Source organism: Hemibagrus wyckioides, linkage group LG15, assembly GCF_019097595.1.
Source record: "Hemibagrus wyckioides isolate EC202008001 linkage group LG15, SWU_Hwy_1.0, whole genome shotgun sequence".
NCBI lineage: Eukaryota > Metazoa > Chordata > Actinopteri > Siluriformes > Bagridae > Hemibagrus > Hemibagrus wyckioides.
Genome location: NC_080724.1, coordinates 14,031,433 through 14,052,899, shown reverse-complemented (window position 1 = coordinate 14,052,899; position 21,467 = coordinate 14,031,433). Strand labels below are relative to the sequence as shown.

The window sequence follows — 21,467 nt, the reverse complement described above, 5'->3', positions numbered from 1 at the left end:
TTGCTGGACCTAAGGAGTGGTTCATTTACATGTTGTGGACACTAGAGCAAAACCAAGGTTGTTCTCAGAATGTGCTGGGAGACTGTAGTACTTTTCATTCGATCAGGTGCTGAAAGGCTCGAATTTATTCATTAAGGCATGCAAGAAATAATAATAATAAAAAAATAAAATAAAATCATATATTCTAACTGACATGCAATAAAACTTATAAGGGCGATTAACCTAGCATGAAAAGTGGACAAAAATGTTTGATGTGTTTGCATTAGCCAATATTACAAACATGAGAATCTCGACCTCCACTGTACATGTTTTTTAGACTCATTTTACTGACCACTGAACTGCATAGACACACACTGTACCTTGTTTGGCTGTTCTCATGAGATGAGTAGTGTCTCAAATGTGATTCGGGGTAAAAAGACATTTTCTTTTTTCCTGTTCTGACAGGTCTTGTTAATGGAGAATCCCCTTTATTGCTGGGCTCCTACTCTGATGTCAGAATCACTTTCAGTTCAGGTGAACAGAGACTAGGATTTTTATGGAAATTTTACCAAGATCTGAAAGAACAATCTTACTTTTGGCCCATTCCAGTGAATCGGATACCTTTTAAACCAATTACAAGTGTTAACGGTAATAATCGTGGCTAATGTAATGCTTCCGACACTCTCTTAATGCTCTTAGAATGCAGGTAGGAAGGGTTAATGGAGTAGGTTTAACATGTCTAAAATGCTGGAGGAAATAAAGAGAGAAAGAGGGGGGGAAAAAACAAAACAAAAAAGGTAGGGCTGCAACCGTTAATTTTGCTATTCAAATATTCTCCCTGTCCCAAATGTTATATAATAATAAGATATATTCCAAATAAAATTTTTTGTAATGACAAACAGCAGCAGAATATAAGCCACATGACACTTCTAAGTGGAATATCATTAAATCTAAATCTTAATAATTTAATAATAATTTCCTTAATCAACTTGATTAAACAATGCTTTGTTTCCAACAGATTATATACATATATATATATTTTCTATTTCATGTCTCTGCCCACATCCTTCTGTAAGGACTAAGATCTGCCTACTAATATTCAGAAAGCCGGTGATTTCAGCTGCGGTCACGACTGCTCTGACCAGGCTTGGGTCGTTTTTGTTCATTTTTTGCACTTTTGAAAGCATCCACAACCTTTTTCAATTTGCAATAGTTGATACGAGTATGTAAGGAAATTAAAAATGAGTAACCAAGATTAATGCAGAATTCTAGTATATACTTCCATAATATATACTTTCTAATGACAGTAGTTTTTATGCACATTTTTAATTTATTTATTTTTACCACCAAGGATATCTGTTACTCCCTTTGGTAATGTGTTCTGTTGGTGCAAGTTTCAGACATACAAGCTCTAAGAAAAAAATATATATATATAGTTTTGTTTTGTTTTTTTAATAAAAATCTGCTGACAGGATGTGGAACGTATTAAAATATTCCCTTGCTGAAAAAAAAAAAGGCTGAGAAATCCTGGCACAGACTACACTAAACATTACCGTTTCACAAATTTTTGGATATTTCCATGGGGTTTTGCAGACTGACTTGATTAAGCTCCATGCTGTTCGTTAGATGTAAACTACTCTCTTTAGAGGAACACAAAAACATAAGCGCCGTGAGGGGAAAAGACTTTGATGGCGTCACACCGGCTTTGAGAAGGAAGAACACACTGTTTGGCAACCATGTGTCTATGGAATTTAGTGGTTTGAAAGCTGTTGAGAACTCAAAATTATTTAAAGAAATTTAATGATCGGATTTTACTGAATATTTGTTGCAGCCCTATAAAATGGCTCCCTCTGGGGTGCAGGGGTAGTGGGTGGATGAGCACGGCTGCGGTGCACGGGGTAGGGGAGCAGATAACTCATTTTCATTGAGGAATAGGGACTTCATGCCATGCATTTCTTTAAGACTGCAATTTACCTGAATGGGTCTGAATCCTCCCTTGAAAATTGAAGCAAGAAAAAGAGAGAGTCTAATGGGACTGTGAACTATTTGGTATGGAGGGACAGAGAGACTAAGACACTCACACACATACAAAAGAGCTATCAGTAGCATTAAGAGCATGCAAAGAGTCTGCAATCTGATCAGCTCTACTTTAGAAAAGAAAAAAAAACCCCACAGAACTAGGCAGGGTGCTGTTAAGGAAGCATTGTGTCATCATCCGCATGAGGCCTGAGCAAATGTGCTCCACTAACCCCCATTCAGAATGAACACAGCCACCAAAGCGTGCTACTTCCTCATTGAAACTTCTCCAACAGGAGAGCGAGAGAGCAAAGTGCAGACGAAGACGTTTAAATCACTGCATTTCTGCAAGTAGGGCAAATACACTGATGACAAGCTTCTCTATATATAAATAACACCATAAGTCACTAAAACATCAAAACGAAAAGGCTGTGGCACAGATGCCAGCTATCGTGCAGAAATCAATGCTCACATTTTCCAGTGATCCTCCTGACTAATCCCCTTATAGAATAACTGAATGAACTGTGTTGACCTTCTCAAAGGAAATGCCAGAGCCAATAAGTAACCTTCACTACAGGAAGAAACTAAACAAAATACCACAGCATGTTACTCTTGGTTTCACAGTGCAGACGATGTGGAATACAAACCTTTATCCTCAATACCAGGTTTTACAATCCCCAGGGTGACCAAACTATTATGATTATCTTTAGCTAAAGCAGCAGGCAAGTGGAAGATCCAATGTGCTGTGCAGACCTATGTTTGGGTTACCTGGAAACCTATTTGACTAGCCTAGAAAAGTGTCACCTAACAGTTAAAAGAGTATGTAGGGGTTGCTAGTCAGCTAGTTCACTGAATAAAACAAACAAGTACAGGGAGGTGACTGTACACCCACAGACTTTTCTCTCTTCTAGCAATGTTTCCGATGAAACACATCATGTTTGCGCCCTGAACAAAAATTCAGCAAGTCACTGGCAACTTTTCTTTTTCACGATACGTTATACCGTGACTTCTTACTGTGCTAAAAAAAAAGATTTAGATTTATTTTATTGCTTTGCACTGGACTTTCATCAGTGTTTACACATTCTGAAAAGATCATCTGAGTTCATGAAGTCCCATGGGTTTCTGACACTTCCATCTCCAAGTTAACCTTTTGGTGAAGTCATCGTGCATGTGCTAATCATTACTAGTTATATTATACTGATCTAACCTTAAATGTGCACTGAGCCACCTCAAATACTGTCTCATCTGCTGAACATGAAGTAAAACCACACTTCATACACAAAGACCACGCATCTCTAACAAGCTATAAACATTTCACAAAAGATACTGATCTGATCTCAGGGAATGAGACGGGTGCAAATCTTCAGCACTGAACAATCGATATCGGCAAAAAGAAGAAGAGGGGTGTTTTGGCAACAGCGCAATGCTTTAGTGAGCTTTAGCTACAAAAACATTACATAGTCTATAATGTGAGGTGCTGCGCTGCAACGGCGTACTTTACCTGGTGATGGGTGGGACGAGGCCCTGGGGCAAACTGAGCAGGGGCGAGCGTGGCAGAGAGCAGAGGCAGGAAGGAAGAGAGAGAGAGAAAGAGAAAGATGAAAACACACTGACAAACACTTTAAAACCACAAGCTGTGAGAGGCAGGTAGCACCCAACAGCCAAGTTGTCTGAGCTGCAGCCTAAAGCTATAGCATAGCATGTTTTCACTTGCATCACAACACTGCGACTAACTACACTGTTAGCAAAAGCGGTAGGAAGAGGTCTCTGGTATTCAGACATATACAGGCCTTTCTGAGTTACTAGCAGGTAAAAGGAGAAAAAAAAATATTATATAAGTGCTGCTGAAATGGACATACTCACCGGGCGGCTTTGAGGCATTTGTTGTGTCTGTGGTGAGTAGACCAGCGGGGCTGTACCAGCATTCTGACCCGCCGTGTACGGCGACTGCAGCGTCACGGGTGTCCGAGAGGCAGGGCGTTATAAGAAAAGACGACCAAAGAACAGAGTGGTTAGATAACGGAGAAGAAGAATCGGTATGAGAATTCTGGCAGCAGACCACGTTTGACCTGCTTTTGTGCAAGCGTCTGTGTGTGCAGGTGACAGAGCAAGAATGCCCGCTCCCTGCCTCTGAGTACACTGCGGTCTGCTGACACTGACAAATCTGCCATCTCCTCAGCACTGCCTCCAGGAGAGCGCGAGTGAGTGAGATGGGGAGAGACGGAGTGAGAGGCACGGACAGTGGACTTGCAGAGCTCGCCGAGTCAGACGAGCAACAGAGGTAAGCTCAAACCCTCATTCACTCCTCATCTCTTCATTCAGAAGTGGCTCTGCATGATCAAACTCTAGCCTCAGGAGCATGTAAACTGGACTTACTATTAATAGCAGCGTTTGCGGGCAAAGCTGTGCAGGCGTAGAGTGGAAATCCGAGCGCTCGGCTCAGAGGCAGAACAAGCTCCAGAACAGCTGAGTCACCATGACTGTCTTTCTATTTTAGAGACAATCAGCTGGGTGCACCGAGTATTTATGCTTGAGTGTATTTTTGCGAGAAGACGGTACACACAGACACTTCAGCAACAAGAATACACAGACCCGCTATATGACAACATGCTCTCGGTCAAACGTCAGTAAATTATTCAACAGCATGCAGAAAACGCAGTTAAAGACCCAGTGCAAACAAAGGCGGCAAACTGAAGGCAAAACCACTGGTTAAATCATTTTGTGATGATCCAAGAAAAGCAGCTCATTCATCAATCTTTAATTAAAGTTAGGTGCAAATGTTTGTGAAAGCCAAACCGAACAAATCTGCTGGATGTACAAAAGTTACAGAACTCCTGATTTTCGTGTACTCGTGCACTGAGGATTGTCGATCACCCATAAATTGCCACACGTGTGTACAGCACAGCCGATTTGCATTTGGTCGACGCCCACAATGCTCACACGGTTCAAATTACGAGCAAGTAGTTTAGTGAATACGTTTTTCATCTGTGTAAATGAATGCAAGTACACAAACCAGCGTAATCCTTGACTGATTGCTTTCGAGTCATATAATTTGAGATACGTTACTGCTAAGTCGTAAGTGAGGTGAAGAGAATACCGTACCCAGATGATCGAGGACACCAAACTTGTCACACGGGGAGAGTGCTTTGCTGGGCTTTTTTCTTTTTTGTTCCTCAAAGCCATGTGTCTCCACAATTCTGAGCCAGAAATTTCTTGCGCACGAGTGCACCCTTGATGCAGCGTTTGGAAAAAAGCATGAGGGTGTCACAGGAAGTCACGCAACACACTAGGGAGTATACGGCAGAATGAGACAGGAATCAGGTTGGTCACTCAGGTCTGGCTCTAATAAGGTACTGCACAGCGTTAAAAGAAGATGTCGTGGTTCTCTCTTGGATCAACTTAAACGCTGAGTCATTGCAGCATGTCCTCCTTTTATATGGCGGCGTTCTTAATTGAATGACTGATCTTATTTCAGATTTATGCGTGCTTGCGTTCTTGAACTCCCCCCCCCACGTTAGATAATTCTTTCATTAAAGCCATCAACGTCAAACAGCCAGCGTACGCAAAAAATGTTCTGACGTTTGTGTATAAGCAAAATACACAAGGCATTTAAACTGAAATATTAAAATGCAGTAAATTATCACAAATTTATAAGTCAATTGAGGATTACATTAGTTGGTATACTTGTGTACATTTACACACATACCAAAGCCTATCTCCGAAATTAGGTGAATTTTATGTGACTTGACTAGCTAATTTTTTTGGATAAATTTCTTGGTACAAACGATTTACAAATAAATCCAGAATATCCAGCTTGATAAATGGGGCCCAATGGGTGTATTACAAATATTAAACAGGCTTAAAAAAAAAAAAAAAAACTCGCACCACCTTCCCAAAACAAAGAGACAGGAAGCTTTGGAAGTCGCTAATATTAGAACACACTCATGACGAAAATAGGTATCATTATTCTGAATCACAGTGACTCTGATGATTAATTTGGATGAACAGAGATTTCAGATGGCTGCTTTCTCTGAGGGAAGCACCTGTGACTCATCAGACTGGGAGCATCGAGGCATGAACCATGGAAATTTCTGAGCCTTATTTGCTTGAGGCAGTGTTAATTCCAAGGTTTGAGTTTAATGCAGCAAGCATTGACAAGCTTAGGTTCAAACTGCAAAATATAACTGAATGTAGTGCCTTTTGTAATAAGCAAACACACACACACACACACACACGCTCTGTCAGGCAGCTGCATGGGTGCACTCACCCCTCCTCCTGCCTCCCAGGCTTTAGGGTGGCCATACAGATGCGCAGTGGATACTGTGGAAACTGATACCTGAGAAAGGCCGGGCGAGGAGGTGTGGCCCGGCGGCGTGGCCGCAAGGTTCGGGTGTCCCTTGCTGATTTCATGGGCTGTGTAAGGAGGGCCAGGGGGTCTCTGGACCTGAAACACATCGAAGGGAAAGCACAAATTAAAAAAAACAAAGTAAGGAATGAATAGCACATCATCTTGTGTAACCCCATGAAAGGAAGTCTGTCTACATGGTGAAGAAACAAAACCAGTATCTTTAATATTAGAGTCAAGAGTCTCTGAAGAGAACAAGTCACAGTTCTTGAGGTCAAATATTTGTTATAGAGGTATGTGGTAGTTTATTGGTTAAGGCATTGGACTACTGATCGAAAGGTTGCGAGTTCGAATCCCAGATTCACCAAGCTGCCACTGCTGGGCCCTTGAGCAAGGCCTCAGTTGCTTAGTTGTATTAAATGAAATGAAGTATAAGTCACTCTGGATAAGGGTGTTTGCCAAATGCTGTAAATGTAAATGGAACATATTCCAACGCAGGCTTCACTAGACAATATTGACACAAACGTTTATCCGTTACTCCTGTAATATCCAAAAACACAACTGCAAGAAACAAATCAGGAGCCATAATACAAAGTGGGATTTTACCCTATTATTAACGTTGTTTTTATCTTTTTCAGGTGTCAGAAATATACTTCATAGCAACTTCATTAAATAGCAAATTTGCGTAATCACCTCTCCTACTGTTGTCTGACAATCGCCTGCAACACACAAGTGCATCACACTTATTTAACAGCAATTAAATATTTCCTCATGGCTCTGAAATTCTGGTTACGCCAATGCCAGCACAACACATGACAGGCTTCTGAACTGTTTTTAGACACGAGTGTGACTTACAAGTCTGACATCAAGTGTTGATTCTGACCCAAGTTTTTCAAGACCACGCTATTTATTTTCTCAGCTTAGATCCTATGCATGTTTTGACAGTAAAGGCATTCACGGCTTGATCTCCTCAGTAACACAAAGTGGGAAGCAGGTTACAGTGGCACCTCGGCATACAAATTTAATTGGTTTCTGGAGCGAAGTTCCTAAGGTGTAAATTAGTACTGCGAAACGGATTTTCTCATAGGAAATAATGTAAATGCCACACAATAATATTACTAATATTGCCAATACGAAGCGTATACAAACTGTATGACTGCTTACAAAGAACTGACCCAAACAAAGATTTCCATGTCAAGGGTCCTCACAGGAAGTTGTGCCACCATGCTTGGGCTAAAAATAGTCAACAAATCTGTCAACAAAAAACACACGCAAAATCACGGAGCTTTAGGATGAATGTCGAACGAATGGTATCGTAGGTTGACTCTTTCGAAACAACTTTCGCTGACTGAATAAAAAAAAAAATCAATAAAATTCATAAACTGACTTTGTTTGGCTTTCCATTGACGCAAACAAGTTTTGAATGGCTCCCGGACATACGCGCAACTTAGCCGCTGTTTGGTTCGTTCGTTCACTGAAAATGCTTCGAATGTCAATACAAATTTCTTGTGAAAATTGAGGTTACACTGTATCAAGGTTCATATAAAACAAAATAGGCAACGCTCCTGTAAACATTTAAATCATTCAACTCGATAGTCATAATTAAAGCTGAAATCTCAGTAATTCCTAATACAAGCGTCAATCATCCGAAGGCTAATCACAATCTAAGTTTTATCATTTGTCTTACGAATCTACAGACGACATAGCGCAGTATCGGAAAACCTAGCAGTGAGTGACTGATAAAATGACCTGTGTTTATAATTTACAGAATACCAAAAATCCCCATCACTAAATAAATAATAAACAAAATGCCTGAGATGATGAACGAGGCCGTTGAAACGTGGCTGCACGCGTCATCTCACTCAATTGACGCTCTGCATGCAAATGTTTCTCGAGACTGATTTTCACCCACAAGAGGCTTATGACTTACAGAAGCACAAAAAGCAAAACCACTGCCACAACTGATTATTTAAATCAGATGGCAATATTTCTGTTTTCAAATCCACTTGCTATTTGCACCATAATATGATTAAAGTTTTACACTAATTGGCAGCTATTTTTGTTCACGAGTACAAACTCAAACTGCAGACAAGCAACTATTCACAAACATCCATTAGGAAACAGCAGCCACAGTCTGCTACAGTAATGTAGGAATTGAATAAATTCACTGTTCCAAGAGTGAATATTCCAGGATGCTATCATACTAATGTACCAGATCCTACCATCAGCAACAAGTAGGAGCTGGAAGATTCCACTAAATGTTTAAGGTTTGGTGTTTCAGTGTCCAGTTCGTTACAACACTGACAGTCAGTGAGCTGTGGACTGAAAGCACCCACCACCCCTCAGACCCCACCCCTCCACCTGCCCCTCATTATTAATCCATCCTTAATTCCATTTCTTTACACATCATTTATTTCATTAAATACTGCTAAGCATCTGAAAGGATCACACAAACACTGTTAGTACTAATTCTCACTTCTTGTACTGATGCTGAATGTTTAAAATCAATTGCAAATGGAATCCCGAGCTTTGCTGGCTTCTTTTAACTGTACCAAAAATGTATTATACTGAGACACCAGTATATCAAAATCCTATTAAACCTGCACTTTTTTTCCGGTCACACCCCTAAACCCACCAAACATCATTATTGTTCCAGGCAAACAGCGTCTTGTGAATGACTAACGTCCAGGCCTGTCGCAGCATGTTGTGCTATAGAGGTAACGCAGCCGATGGAAGCTGGATTTGGAGAGGCACCACTGTAACTCATAAATGAGATTACCTTGACTGCACCGGGAGATGCTGCAGCATGTGTGTCTCTATAACTCATCAAAAAAACATGATGAGTAACAAATCATGTCTACAAATGACATCATTTTAACCACCTCAACTATGGCAATGTCCATTTAAGGGCTGTACATCACCTGGAATAGACTGTACTAACTAGATTCATAGCTTTTGCCCTTTCTTCCACAACAGTAACCCTACTCACTGTGCTGTAATGAACATGTGACAAAATAAAAGCTTCTTCTTTCCCAAACTGCATTCACAGGTAGATATCAGCCCCTTTTTATACAACTTGATCATAGCTATAGCTATGACAGCTTATCTAACCATTTTTATTCCTCCAGAGTGGGGGCTTGTGTCAGAAAGTGAGAGATGTAGAATGTGCATATAAGGATGAACCTGATGGCAGCCCTGCAGCTAGAGCATCACAAGACCGGCAGCAGGACTGTGATACAAGTACAGATCAGCATTAAAGCAAACACAGTATACAAAAAAAAAAAAAAAAACAGTTTGCTATCTTCCCTGCAGTTATCCAAACACAACTGACCCTCTTCCCTTAGCAATTATTTGGCCACAACACACACACACCCTGCTTCCCACTGCCTGGTCCTCACAACTGTAACACAGCCCACCTGTCCTCCGTTTCTCTCTATATTACACCCAGAGCTGGTTTCAATGTAATGTTAACTGCATGGTACTCTATTTTAGATGTGACCAAAGAGAAAGCATCGTAAACCAGGTAACCAAAGACTGTCTCATGCTTCCTTCTGAACAGCTTCTTCCATGACCTTTGAGGAAGGCTGTAAAGGCACTTCAGCAGAAGAAGTGAAGTCACTCTCATAGACATGATGTTCAACCTAAAAGATGCTGGGACGAGCTGAACCTGGCTGAGAAACAGTGGTCCAAAAACCAAGACACAAGATGTCAAGCCATTACTGTAACTCCATTTCCCAAGAAAAGGAGAGAGGTTGAATATAACGAATATTGTATAAATAGAACAATTTTGTTTAATATCATATATAATGTCTTTTATGACCTGCACTATATTGACTGGACTATGGGTATAATGCCTCTCCTCCACACCTACAACTATTTTTCATGCCATCAGCTTCATTGACTGACTATGTCTGTGCTCATTTCCTCTCTGTTGAAATAGGGGTTGCATTTAGTTTAGCTAAACATTTATCTAGCGATTTTTATTATACAATTCTGTGTTAAAATGATGGTGTTCCAGGTTAATCAATGCTTATTAAACCTGCAATCTCTAGATAAATGACTGTTCCAAATTAATTCAAACATCTGCCTCATAAATAAAGTATTCCTTCTGAGCACAATTTCCTCAATTTAGCACACAGACTGCAAAGACTTTTTTTGTGGATGCAAGTTGAATTCATACAGGTCTCAACACCATCAGGTTCTCTTGGTAAAACACGGAGTACAGTGTTTTGTAGTAAGAAAATTCACATGACTCTCATATAAAAGAGGAACCATCGTAAAAGGAGAAAAACAGGAGATTTGTCAGCATGCTTTAGATTTGACCGATGCACGCAGTTCTTCACTAGTCTCATGCTCAGTCAGAAAGTGTGAGTCACAGCACTGCTCACAATACACAAATCAGCCTTAACATTAAAACCACCTGCCTAATATTGTCTAGGTCCCACAAGACCTCTAACGGTATGCCACGATATCTGGAACCATTAGCAGCAGATCCTTTAAATCTTGTAAGTTGTAAGATGAGGCCTCCATAGATCAGATTTGTTTGTCATCCCACAAATACTCTACCAGATTGAGATCTGGGCAAACTGAACACCAAGTCACCTTCACAAGGCATCACACTGCCTCCGCTGACTTGCCTACTTCCCACAGTCCATCCTGATGCCATCTCTTTCCCAGGTAAGTGACATACACTCACATGAACATACATATGATGTAAAAGAAACGTCATTCTTCGAATCTGGTCTGAAGGTGGACAGGGGTCAGCCTTGCTATCATAGCTAGCATCAACCTTTTCAACAATTTGTGCTGCTGTGGAATTGGACAGACAGACTATCCTTCACTCTCCATGTGCATCAATGAGCCTTTGGCGCCCATGATCCTCTCCCAGGTTTACTGGCTGCCCTTCTTGGGACCACGTAGGTATTAACCACAGCATACTGGGAACACCTCCACAAGACCTGCTGTTTTGGAGATGCACTGACTCCGTTGTCTAGCCATAACAATCTGGCCCTTGTCAAAGTCACTCAGATTCTTACAGTTTCCCATTTTTCCTGTTTCCAACACCAGTTTAGGACAGCATAAACAAATGCTCCACTCTCACCAATAATTGACACAGATGAGCCCCACCCAGTGTAATAAAGTCCCAGTTTGTTGCTTTTGGTGCATTGCTTTCCCTCAAGAGCCCACAACACTTTTGGAGTATCGAAATTGCACTTTGGATATGTTGGAGTAGGTCAGAAGATCACAAAATGTGCTCTCCAAATTTGATGGGTCTGAACTGCCTGTCCAAGTCCACTGTGAATTTGTTGTATGGATATGGATTAGATGTTCTGACAGCTGTCTCACACCCCACAGACCTGGTGCTTATGGTGCTCTGAAACTCTTTGTCCCAATGAACATCAATTCACGAGGCTACAGAGTTTTGCACGTATAACACTCATGTCTGAACAGAAAAAGCACTAAAACATTTAGGCACCTTAGTCATGACTTTTACAATCCTTCCACTTTAATCTAGCTCTGCATATTAAGATGCTGCATATTTTTATGACAAGACAACACTTTTTATTTTTTTCCAAGTGCTTTCCCACCTCAGGCCTCATTGTTTATCATCCAACACCTTGTTTGACGGACAGCTAAGACTTCCTAATGTTTCCTTTGGCTGACTCTCAGAAGCAGCAAAGACTAATTATATAGCGGCCTTTTCCTCATTCCCTCTTTTTCTCTATTTAATTCTCCCTCCCTTCCCCTGTGCATTAGTCATGTCACAACCAAATCAGAAATAAGGCCCACAATTTGCTCTGCTCTTCTTTTATAAGCAGCCTTCAAATAACAAATTCCATGACTGTTGTGAAAAAAAAAAAAAAATCATAAAATGCTTCAGACTTACAGAAACTCTTTCCCCACAGGTTCTTAGAAACACTTTGGACAAAGTGTAAGCTGTGTGTAAGAGTAAGGCTTTGTAACAGAATGGAAGAATAAGGACAAAAGTGAAGCTTTTCACTCACGCTGTAGACGGCGGCAACGCCAGTCTGTGTGGAGAAGATTCGCTCATCCAGCGACGGCTGCACTCTGGGGATCCTGGGGTGCAACGCATTAAGGAAAACTCTGGAGAAGCAACTATTTAAGGCTAAACACATCACCAAGGTGGAAGAACAAACAAGACACATGCAGAAGACACAAAGCTGATCATGCACAAAATCATCATCATATGGGCTTTAAAATGCGGGGTAACGTGGGTTTTTTTTTTCCATTACTGGACAGGGAATCCCTGTTTAGAGAGAAAATGAGAAGTCATCAGCTCTTACCCAAATAATAAAAAAAAAAAAAAAAAGGAAAGCTTTGTTTTACTTTCCACTCTCGCTCTGTGGCTGGGCACAGACTGGGGAGTAGGGACTAGTACTAGTGAGCTGCAGACATGAGAAAGACAGCTGTGTTTGTGCTGGAATTCAAAATGTTGTCAAGACATGCCTGCTCCCATTAGTAGTGGTCGACTTACATGCTGGTTTCTTTTAAATGGCCGATGCCAATATCTAGAAAGTATTGTAGCATGTATGAAGCTGATTTCAACAATTTACTTACGAAACTGATTTCAACCTCAAATTTAATTCTAGCAAATGAGATACGGAAAAATCTGTGAAACTAAATAAACGTTCATTGTGTGCAATATTTAGATGTTCTATGAAGAACTTCCACTTGTGGACGAATAACATTGCTCCAAAAATGAAATATTGAAAAACAAAGAATTTAATTCTGTTTCCAGCATTACAGCAATAGATAAATCTTTGTCAATGAGCGGCTCAGCCTCTTGTAGACATTCACACTCTCGTCAGCAGGAATTTCAGCTCCAATAACGTTGGCATAACTCTGATCAACAAGATCAGTTGGTTCCTCTGCTTCTCTCCTGGCTTGTTTAGGTGGAATTGTTGGTCCTTGGCCTTCTTCATGTGAGGTTGTGCTGAGGCATGTTCCTTTATCCATGTGCCTGCTTCAGTAAATTTAAGTAAATTCATAGCTAGCAGTTTTGCCAACACAGAACATTTGTCTTCTTCACCTTTGGCAAGTCATTTTCCCCCACATCATCTGTGTTTTAATTTCTTCTGGTTGTGGGATCAGGTACTTGAAGAAGCATCTACAACACAGCAACACGGAGAATAATGCAACAGGAAGTTGCATCCGTTTTGTTCATTTCAATGGAGACTTCTTCAGTGGGCCTTGGAGTCTACCAGATCTGAAATGATATCCCATTGATCAGCACTTGGGCATGAAATTTTCCCCATGTTCCTCTGCATAAACATTCAGGGCATGCGTCTGCTCCAACATCCTTTGGAACATGTGCAGAGTGGTGTTCCAGCGGGCAGGCACAGCTTGAATGATGCCATGCTTTCGAATGCCAAGCTCTTCTTGTTTGGCCCCCAGACGTTGTTTTTGCTTGTAAGTGATTAAAGTGTGCTGCACACGTCCTCAGCTTAGCGATGATGTCCCCAACTGCTCTCTGACTGCTGATGCCATCATTCACCAGCTGCAGTGTATGAGCAGTACAGCTGAAATCTGGCATTTCTGCAAGCCTCATGCCTTTAACAAGATTCGCAGCAGCATCTCTAAACACAAGCACTACCCTCTCATGTAATACACCGCTGATCAAACAAGGCAAGCAAGATCTCTCTCGTGTATGGGAGGCAAACATGGGCTTGACATTCAAGACGACTTCCTTTCCCAGTTAATGTGAATTAAATGGCACGTGAGACTCATCGGTGATTCAGCAAAATTGGTCTGTGGTAAAAGACAAATGAGGGCTAGCGTTCTCATGTGCAAGAAAATGTTCTGATCTTATCTGTTGCTTTTCTTGTGCACGCCGTCAAGCATGTCTGTGCAGAAGTACGGTTTCGTTCTTCGGGATATACCTGGGTTCAGCCACAGCCAACAATCGTTAAAAGCCAGAATCTGTAACGGCTATAAGAAAAACTGACTTTGGCAAATATCCCTGTTAAAGTGTTAAGAACTTTTGAACTGGGATCAGAGTTTTGCCATTTTCTTTGAATGTCAAATGTGTGCGAGTGTTGTCTGGAACTTTGCATAATGAGACACAGCCAGCAGCAGCATCTCTTTCCACGTGTGCTTCTTCATATACAGGTAAGTGTTGAGCCTTTAAGCGACTTCACGTGTTTGTGGTCGGGATTTTTTTTTCCTTGCTTGTTGCAGCTCCCGTTTCCACCACGTCATTACAAACAATGCACTTTGAATTCTCTCATGTTGGTCCAGTTGAGGATTTTTCTGTCCAGCCAAAAAAAAAAAAAAAAACGTTTTAGTTAAAAATTTGATTTTCCAACCACATAAATAATTCAGGCTGCTTTAATCCAGAAGGAGATTATAAATAACATTCATATTTAATTTAATCTGACCAATAGTCATTAATTAAAGAAGGTATAATGCTCTGTATAATACTCTCTTTATTTCCAAAAAGTTACTCATTAATCTTATAGTTATTTTAACCAGTAGCTCAAGTCAAAGTACAGGTTTAAGTTTTATTTGAATAAGAAATTTTTCTTGGTGGTGTATTGCTTGTCCGTTTTTTTCATAAGTTACTAGCATGGAACTTAGCTTTAAAAAAAAAAAAAAAAAAAAAAAAAAAGACCGGGACATGTGAAAAGGTACGCTACACACAGTGTTAATATTAATAATATTAATATGATGCATATGGATTTAAAGTTTAGGAATTCACCGTTCTGCTCTGACCCGGCTTTCACTTGGGGGGTACAGAGGCGTGAGAGTCTGCAGGAAAACAGCGCCTTCTTTAAATGAAGATGACGCACGAGTCTGACGAAAAACCAGCAGAGGATTTGTGTCTGTGAGGTAAAAGGGTTTTGTTTGAATTTGTTTATTGCACGTCTGCGGGAGTTCACCATGAGCTTGTTTACTACCGCTGGACTGTGGATCTGAAATCTCACGGTAACGTTTGAGTAAGGAATTGGTTGCACACAGGAGTGGTAAAGCAACGTCACATTAAAAATGCCTGGTCAACGCCTGGTCGTTTTTATAGTCCCTCAGACGCTCGTTTCACGCCTGAGTGCAGGGTTGCTGTTTTTTTTCTTTTTATTCTTTAGCAAGAACAAGGGAGAATGCACTTGTGTTCTATTTGGAGTCAAAAAGCTGGCTTGTCACACAGGTTTTTTATTTTTATGTTACTGAGATGAATCATCTTATTTGGCCGATATGTTCCTGGTTCAGCCCGGGAAATGTGTTAGTCAACCATTACCCGTTAGTATATAAACTTACAGAATCACTCTGACAACCTTTGAGATTCAGCATGCAAAGTCACTCCATGTGATCATGCAGCACTCAAAACATTTTAACATTTTAGAAGTCATTTCTGAATAATCACCTGGTGTGTCACTAGAAACAGGTTCAGATAAAGAGCTATGAGTGATGAATTTTGTTTCACGTGTAAAAACATTCTCAACGTATCCTAACGGAGAGCAAAGGAGCTGAATAATGTGGAAAAAATCATGTAAAAAAACAAAGAATCTACTGTCTGCTACCAAAATCATTATACTACTACTGCAAGCTGAGAGAAGTGGGCGGGGCTTCCAGGCGGTCAGTAAAGAGCAGAGTTCAAAACACGCGCTCAATCCACAATCATGTCTCATCTGTGCTTTTTATTTAGGGGAAGGAAGATAGCTCTTTGGAGTATTTTTGAGTGTTAACGCCTAACATTGTACACCGATGGCACTCTTACACAAAAGGTGTAAAGGTTAGCAGGTCTTGCAGTAGCTTGATGGATGGTGGAGCGTGTGAAATAAAGCACCGGTGACTGAATAAGTGGCTCTTAGAGTAACGGAGTTCCTATGGATGGAGATGCCTCTCCCGTCTCCATGCCAGCAACAGTGCAAAAAAAAAAAAAGTCTGGGCGCAGCACAAACAAGGCTATTGTTATAAGGGTGGAGGAATCCTTACTCCCCTGCCGCACTTCAATCAGATTCAGATTCAGACAGTAATAACATGAGATAATACATGAGATTTACGATAACTGGATTAATAGAACAGCTCATGGACACTGGTTTCGACTTCCTTCTGGCGCGGCGCCAATAAAACCTCAACAATACAAATGTAAAGTCTGCGGGTTAAAGGATATCGTTAGTGCTACAGTCCAAATAATAACACGGCTGAAATCGCTTCTAATAACGCACGGCAGGATGACTACATACCCTTACTTTAGAGTTATAACACAAGCTATATAGTGTACTGGTTTACATAAAACATAAGAAATGTACTGGGAAGAATAAAAATTCTCTATATAAAACAAGTCAGCTTGTGAAACTGTACTGTTTAACACGTCTTGAAAGGAATGGGTTGAAGAAGTAGGTTGAGAATTATGATTGAGCGTGGTTCTTGCATCTCAGGCCAGCATGTTAAACAGCACTGTCTTTGTCAATGGAAACAAAGTGGAGGCAGAACACACAGTACCATTAGCTTACAACACCAACAGAATCCCTCAAGGCAAGTTGCTTACTTGCCTGACGATATGTATCAGCCTGTGTATATTTATACAGCATGGCAAACGAGAGAAAGGAAAATGAAAGATTTTGGGGAATCCCCTGCCTTCCTGCTGTAACTACTGTCTGAAAGGCCAAAGTCAGTCAACAGGATTCACAAGGAAGCTGATGACCAAACTGCAGACGCTGAAGGAAGGACAACTTTTTGTCCTTATATTAACTTGCTAGATGTGATCTGATGTTTGCTAGATCTCCACAACTTGTATTGCACAGCTGGCCTGTAAACACTCTAGCTTGTATGAGAGCTTCAAAAGGACGGCAAAAAAAAAAAAAAAAGAAAACAAATGGAGAGAAAGGGGTGATTGTGATGAAAGAAAAGGTGGGTTTTCAGGACTTGAAACAGCAGGACTGAACCAACGATAAATTCATTCTTTAGCCCACCAGACAAATAAAAGGGCTAGTGTGCTTCCCAGTCCCATGTTAGTTGCCTGAATATTCACTAAACTAAAACGTAGGAGATATTAAGTATAACATCAAATGTGTTTATTATCAGCACATTTCATTTGCACAGCAAAAAGTTATAAGCTTTAAGTGTTCTGTCCTCGGCTCACAGGTAGAACATTATTCAACAAGAGAGTGGACAAATCCCAAACTCTGGGAAACGCAAGTCAGCATAACCATATTCCACCATCAAGGTGCCTAAACTAACTGTTGTGCAGAAAAAGCTGCTGATCTGGAACTAAGAAGTGGTCTGTACCACCCACCTCCATAAAAAACGTGCTATTCCTTCACTACAATAAAAATGTGAACTAAGCATCTGCACCAAAATACAGTAATAAAATTTGGAGTCATCTCAGGGAGTTTTTCCTTGCCACTGTCACCTCAGACTTGCTCATTAGGGATAAATAGGAACTTGAGACAATGTTAAAAGTGCTATACAAATAAACTGAAATTGAAATAAAGATGCGATGTTATACGATCGGAACACAGAGTGAAAAGTTGGAAAATACATTCTCAAAACTACAAGCTGAATTTCTGTATAATATTTGTACTGCGCTTTATTTAAAGATTTATTCCAGCTATACTAAATGACAAAGTAACAGGAAATTCGGAAAGTAGGGCCTTGGGCTGAACAACAGCAAAGTTTAATGAATATTTAATTTAACTATAAAAGCTGGAGTTTAAACAGGAAAGAGAAAGAGACTGAGATCCTAATCCTGAGGGACTTGTGAAGACATGAGCAGTATATTCATCAACAGATACAAGGGGCATTCTTAAAAGAAATAAGATCTACACTCTCACCTAACACTATGCCCCATGACAGGTTATCAGATTTCAACCAGCTAATTCCTGAGTAATACCCAGATCTGGAGCTCAGTGAGAATTAAAATAACATGTCACTAAAGTACTAATGAGAATAGGCTGACACTTTCATTATGAACCGTCACAACATTTCTTCAACATGATGTCACTCACTCAGATGTGCATGGCATTTTACAGAAGAAAAATGAAATAAAGCTTTGTCAAGCAGGAAGGTATATAAACAGAAACTGAAAGGGAATTTAACATCGCTTTATCACTGAGCTAACACATTCGATACCAAGAAAGTCCAAGCAAACAAAAACCTTAATGTGTTAGTGAATGTGGCTGAATACCGACAGCATAAATTTTAAACTATGTATTGTTTAAACTGCTGACACATAATGACACTGCATTCTAAGGAAAATTATTCACAAGCGAATCCCAAACTAATCTTAGTAGCGTGGCCTCGAGCCAACAAACGTGTGTTGGTCTGGAAAAACCCGTCGGATGTCGCTGTGGCTCAATTCTGGAACACATCCAACAGTGATCAAGACGGGGGGAAAAAGTCTTTTGGCCAAACAAGATCAGTTATTTTACCATACATAATGTACATATCTGCTGACAATAAGCTCATTTCTAGCCTTTTTGACTGCCTGCAAAGATCAAGAAGGGATAAGGATCGAGTTCAACAAGCATTTGCTCATACGTTAAATGTCACAATTCGATCGTTCTCGGGTAGCATTGTGCCATAAAGTCCCTAAAAAAGACACAAGGTTAAGGAATTCAGTTTGTAACTAGATATCAGGTATCTGTGATGCGACTGCGCAGTCACATCAACACAGAGTAGCGTACGACACCCTGTACAGGTGACAGCAGAGAATGTTTAATAGCCAAATAAAAAGACATTGACAAAAATAAATGTACCTATCAAAACTGAGCTGTTGACGTTAATCAGCCATTATTTACCGAACAATAACAGAGATTAGACAAGTGAAGTGACAGTGATGAGGCTCATGTTCAAATGCCGTAAGTGACTTTTACATCGGATGGTAAATCTGATAAGGATGATAACTCAAAATGATAACTCATTTCCCTTTGTAAACTTAGATAATACAGCCAGCTGTAATTCAACCAACAGGTTTATATTAAAGAGCTTATCCTTGCTATAGTAGAAACTTTCACAGCGACTCGAATGGCAGACGATCCACGTCAACAACAAATAAACTGATTAACAAAATGTGTTACTGAACAAAGACGAAACCTAATTTCGGTAACATGGTGAAGTTTTCTGTAAAGTGACGCTTACTTAACATTTACAGAAGTAACCCTGGGTGTCAGTGTGTTGCAACCGTTAGCAAAGTTTTCCGACATGGGGAAGTCAACATGACAAGATGCAATTTTTACTTTAATTAATTTAAAGGCATAAAAAAAAAGTGGCTGGTGAAGGAATAAATGTTTACAGCTGCTATGACTTGTCTTGCAGAGGACCTTACTTCGAGACCTGCTGTTATTGGACTATTATCAACTTTATCATGTAACAATCCTCTGCTTTGCATCACACCACCCCAGCATTGATTTTTATTTAGATGTGGCGTCTTTCAGTGGACATCTACAGAGTCAAATGTAATTCTCTCCCTATGTACTTCTGGTTGAGAAGGAAACAGTAGAAATGAAGGGGGGGGGGGAGAAAATGTCTAAAGTTTCCAGTGTGAAAGGTTTTCCCAGGACACCCTTACAAATATGATGGACTACATACACATCCGCAAATAGCATGTGTACAAGTGTCATACGCACTGCGGTACAGCAGACTGGAAACCTGCGAAAGAACTGAAACACATTTCCTTAGAATTAGGCCAGAGTCTAGGCTGAAAAGGTGTGAGTAATAGTTTATGGGAAAAAACGTTGAAAAGATGCGGACATGTGGATGGGTGGCAAATGAGAAATGTCAAACTAAAGGGGCCCACGGAACACGGTCCACATCCAGCCCACCCGTCCGCCCGCCTAGCACAGCAAGCTAAAGCACACCAGCAGCCGGTATACGCTTCCGATTTTAATTAATTGTGTAAGAGCTCGTGCGCTTTTACAAAACTCTAACGACTTTAACCTGATATTGTTTTTTTTAAAAAAAAAAAAAAAAAAAACCCGACTGGTTTCATGATAGCACACGAAACAAGAAACTACAGGATCACAGCAAATGCTAAAAACATAACATACAGCTCATCTTAGCTAGATAACAACACCCCTAGCCGCCTAGCATGCACGATAGCTAGTCAGTTGCTAGTTATGTGTTTACATGCTTTAGTCTGGGGAAACTGACATTCCCGAATAAAATAGTCGCGATCTGGTTGTATTATTAACAGTGGACACAAAGCAGACGACATCGATCTGTGATCAAACTGACAACTACAATTCACGTTCACCCGGCACCACATAAACGAAAAGCCCAACAAAGCCACAAAACACACAGAGGAGAATTATTCAGCTCGAAGTGATAGAGGTATGTTTTCAGTGAAGGATACTGCGTTGGTGGTACCGGAGGAGGCTGCTGGGCGAGCGGCAGCCCCGGCAGCGGCACTGTGGTTAGCGGAGTCCGCAGCTGAGAGGAGTTAGCCGGCCCGGGTCCGGCGGCGGCGGGAGCGGCTGACTTCGGCACCGCTTTCTGCGGCAAACTCATTGCAAAAAAAAAATCAAAGGCGACTATTTACAGAAATAGCTAGCTACGTAGACTGGCAGCTTAAAGTAACGCCTATAAAATCTAGCTAGCTAGCAAGTTGCGCCAGCAGCAGGCCCTAAACGAGCAAGTTGCCGGTGGCGGAAAAGCTAGTTTAGACAGAAAGCTTTAGCTAGCTAGCTAACAGTCTAGATAGCTTATTGATACAGTAGCAAGCTAACGTTAGCTAGCTAGCGCTTATTGGGGTTTGTCTTCATTGCTGAAGGTAGGGGGGTTGTTCCCCCTCCCCGCTCGGGGTGTCCGAGGATCCAGTTCGTCTCTGCTTGCCAGGGCGATCTCGACGACGTGCCCTTTCTTAAATTAAGAATAACCCGATCTTTAGAACTGCTATTTCACGAGTAGCGCTCTACTGAGTAGGATGAGTTCGTTCAACATGGCGATGTGGCCGCCTCCAGCAGTCCTACAGGACTGACGTTTCGGCTTACATCGGAGATTTCCGGCAACTTTCGGACAATGGAATTTAAAGTGGCGATTGAAATCGAAAACACAGGCTAAACGCCGAAACCGAATACTATCATACTTATCATCTCAAAATATTACACCAATGTTAGTTTCGTGTTTGGTGCGTTAGTGTGATCTTTCTGACGTATTTTCTATAACCAAA

The 21,467-nt window shown here is 40.8% G+C and overlaps 1 protein-coding gene across 4 annotated transcripts in view; it reads right to left on the bottom strand.

Moving 5' to 3' along the window:
* The window catches only part of eif4g3b (eukaryotic translation initiation factor 4 gamma, 3b), a 37,297-nt gene extending 16,019 nt beyond the window's left edge, over positions 1 to 21,278 (bottom strand). For 2 of the 4 annotated variants that reach the window (XM_058409236.1, XM_058409240.1), the window contains exons 1-6: positions 20,652 to 21,278; positions 12,346 to 12,445; positions 6,263 to 6,439; positions 3,859 to 3,942; positions 3,497 to 3,529; positions 1,954 to 1,974 (exon numbers count right to left, since the gene is read on the bottom strand). In XM_058409236.1, coding sequence (XP_058265219.1) covers positions 1,954 to 1,974; positions 3,497 to 3,529; positions 3,859 to 3,942; positions 6,263 to 6,439; positions 12,346 to 12,445; positions 20,652 to 20,806 — 570 coding nt within the window. In that variant the 5' untranslated portion in view covers positions 20,807 to 21,278. The remainder of the gene's footprint in view (positions 1 to 1,953; positions 1,975 to 3,496; positions 3,530 to 3,858; positions 3,943 to 6,262; positions 6,440 to 12,345; positions 12,446 to 20,651) is intronic. The other 2 variants (XM_058409238.1, XM_058409239.1) reach the window with 1 other exon arrangement.
* Between the last annotated feature and the right edge of the window lie 189 nt (positions 21,279 to 21,467).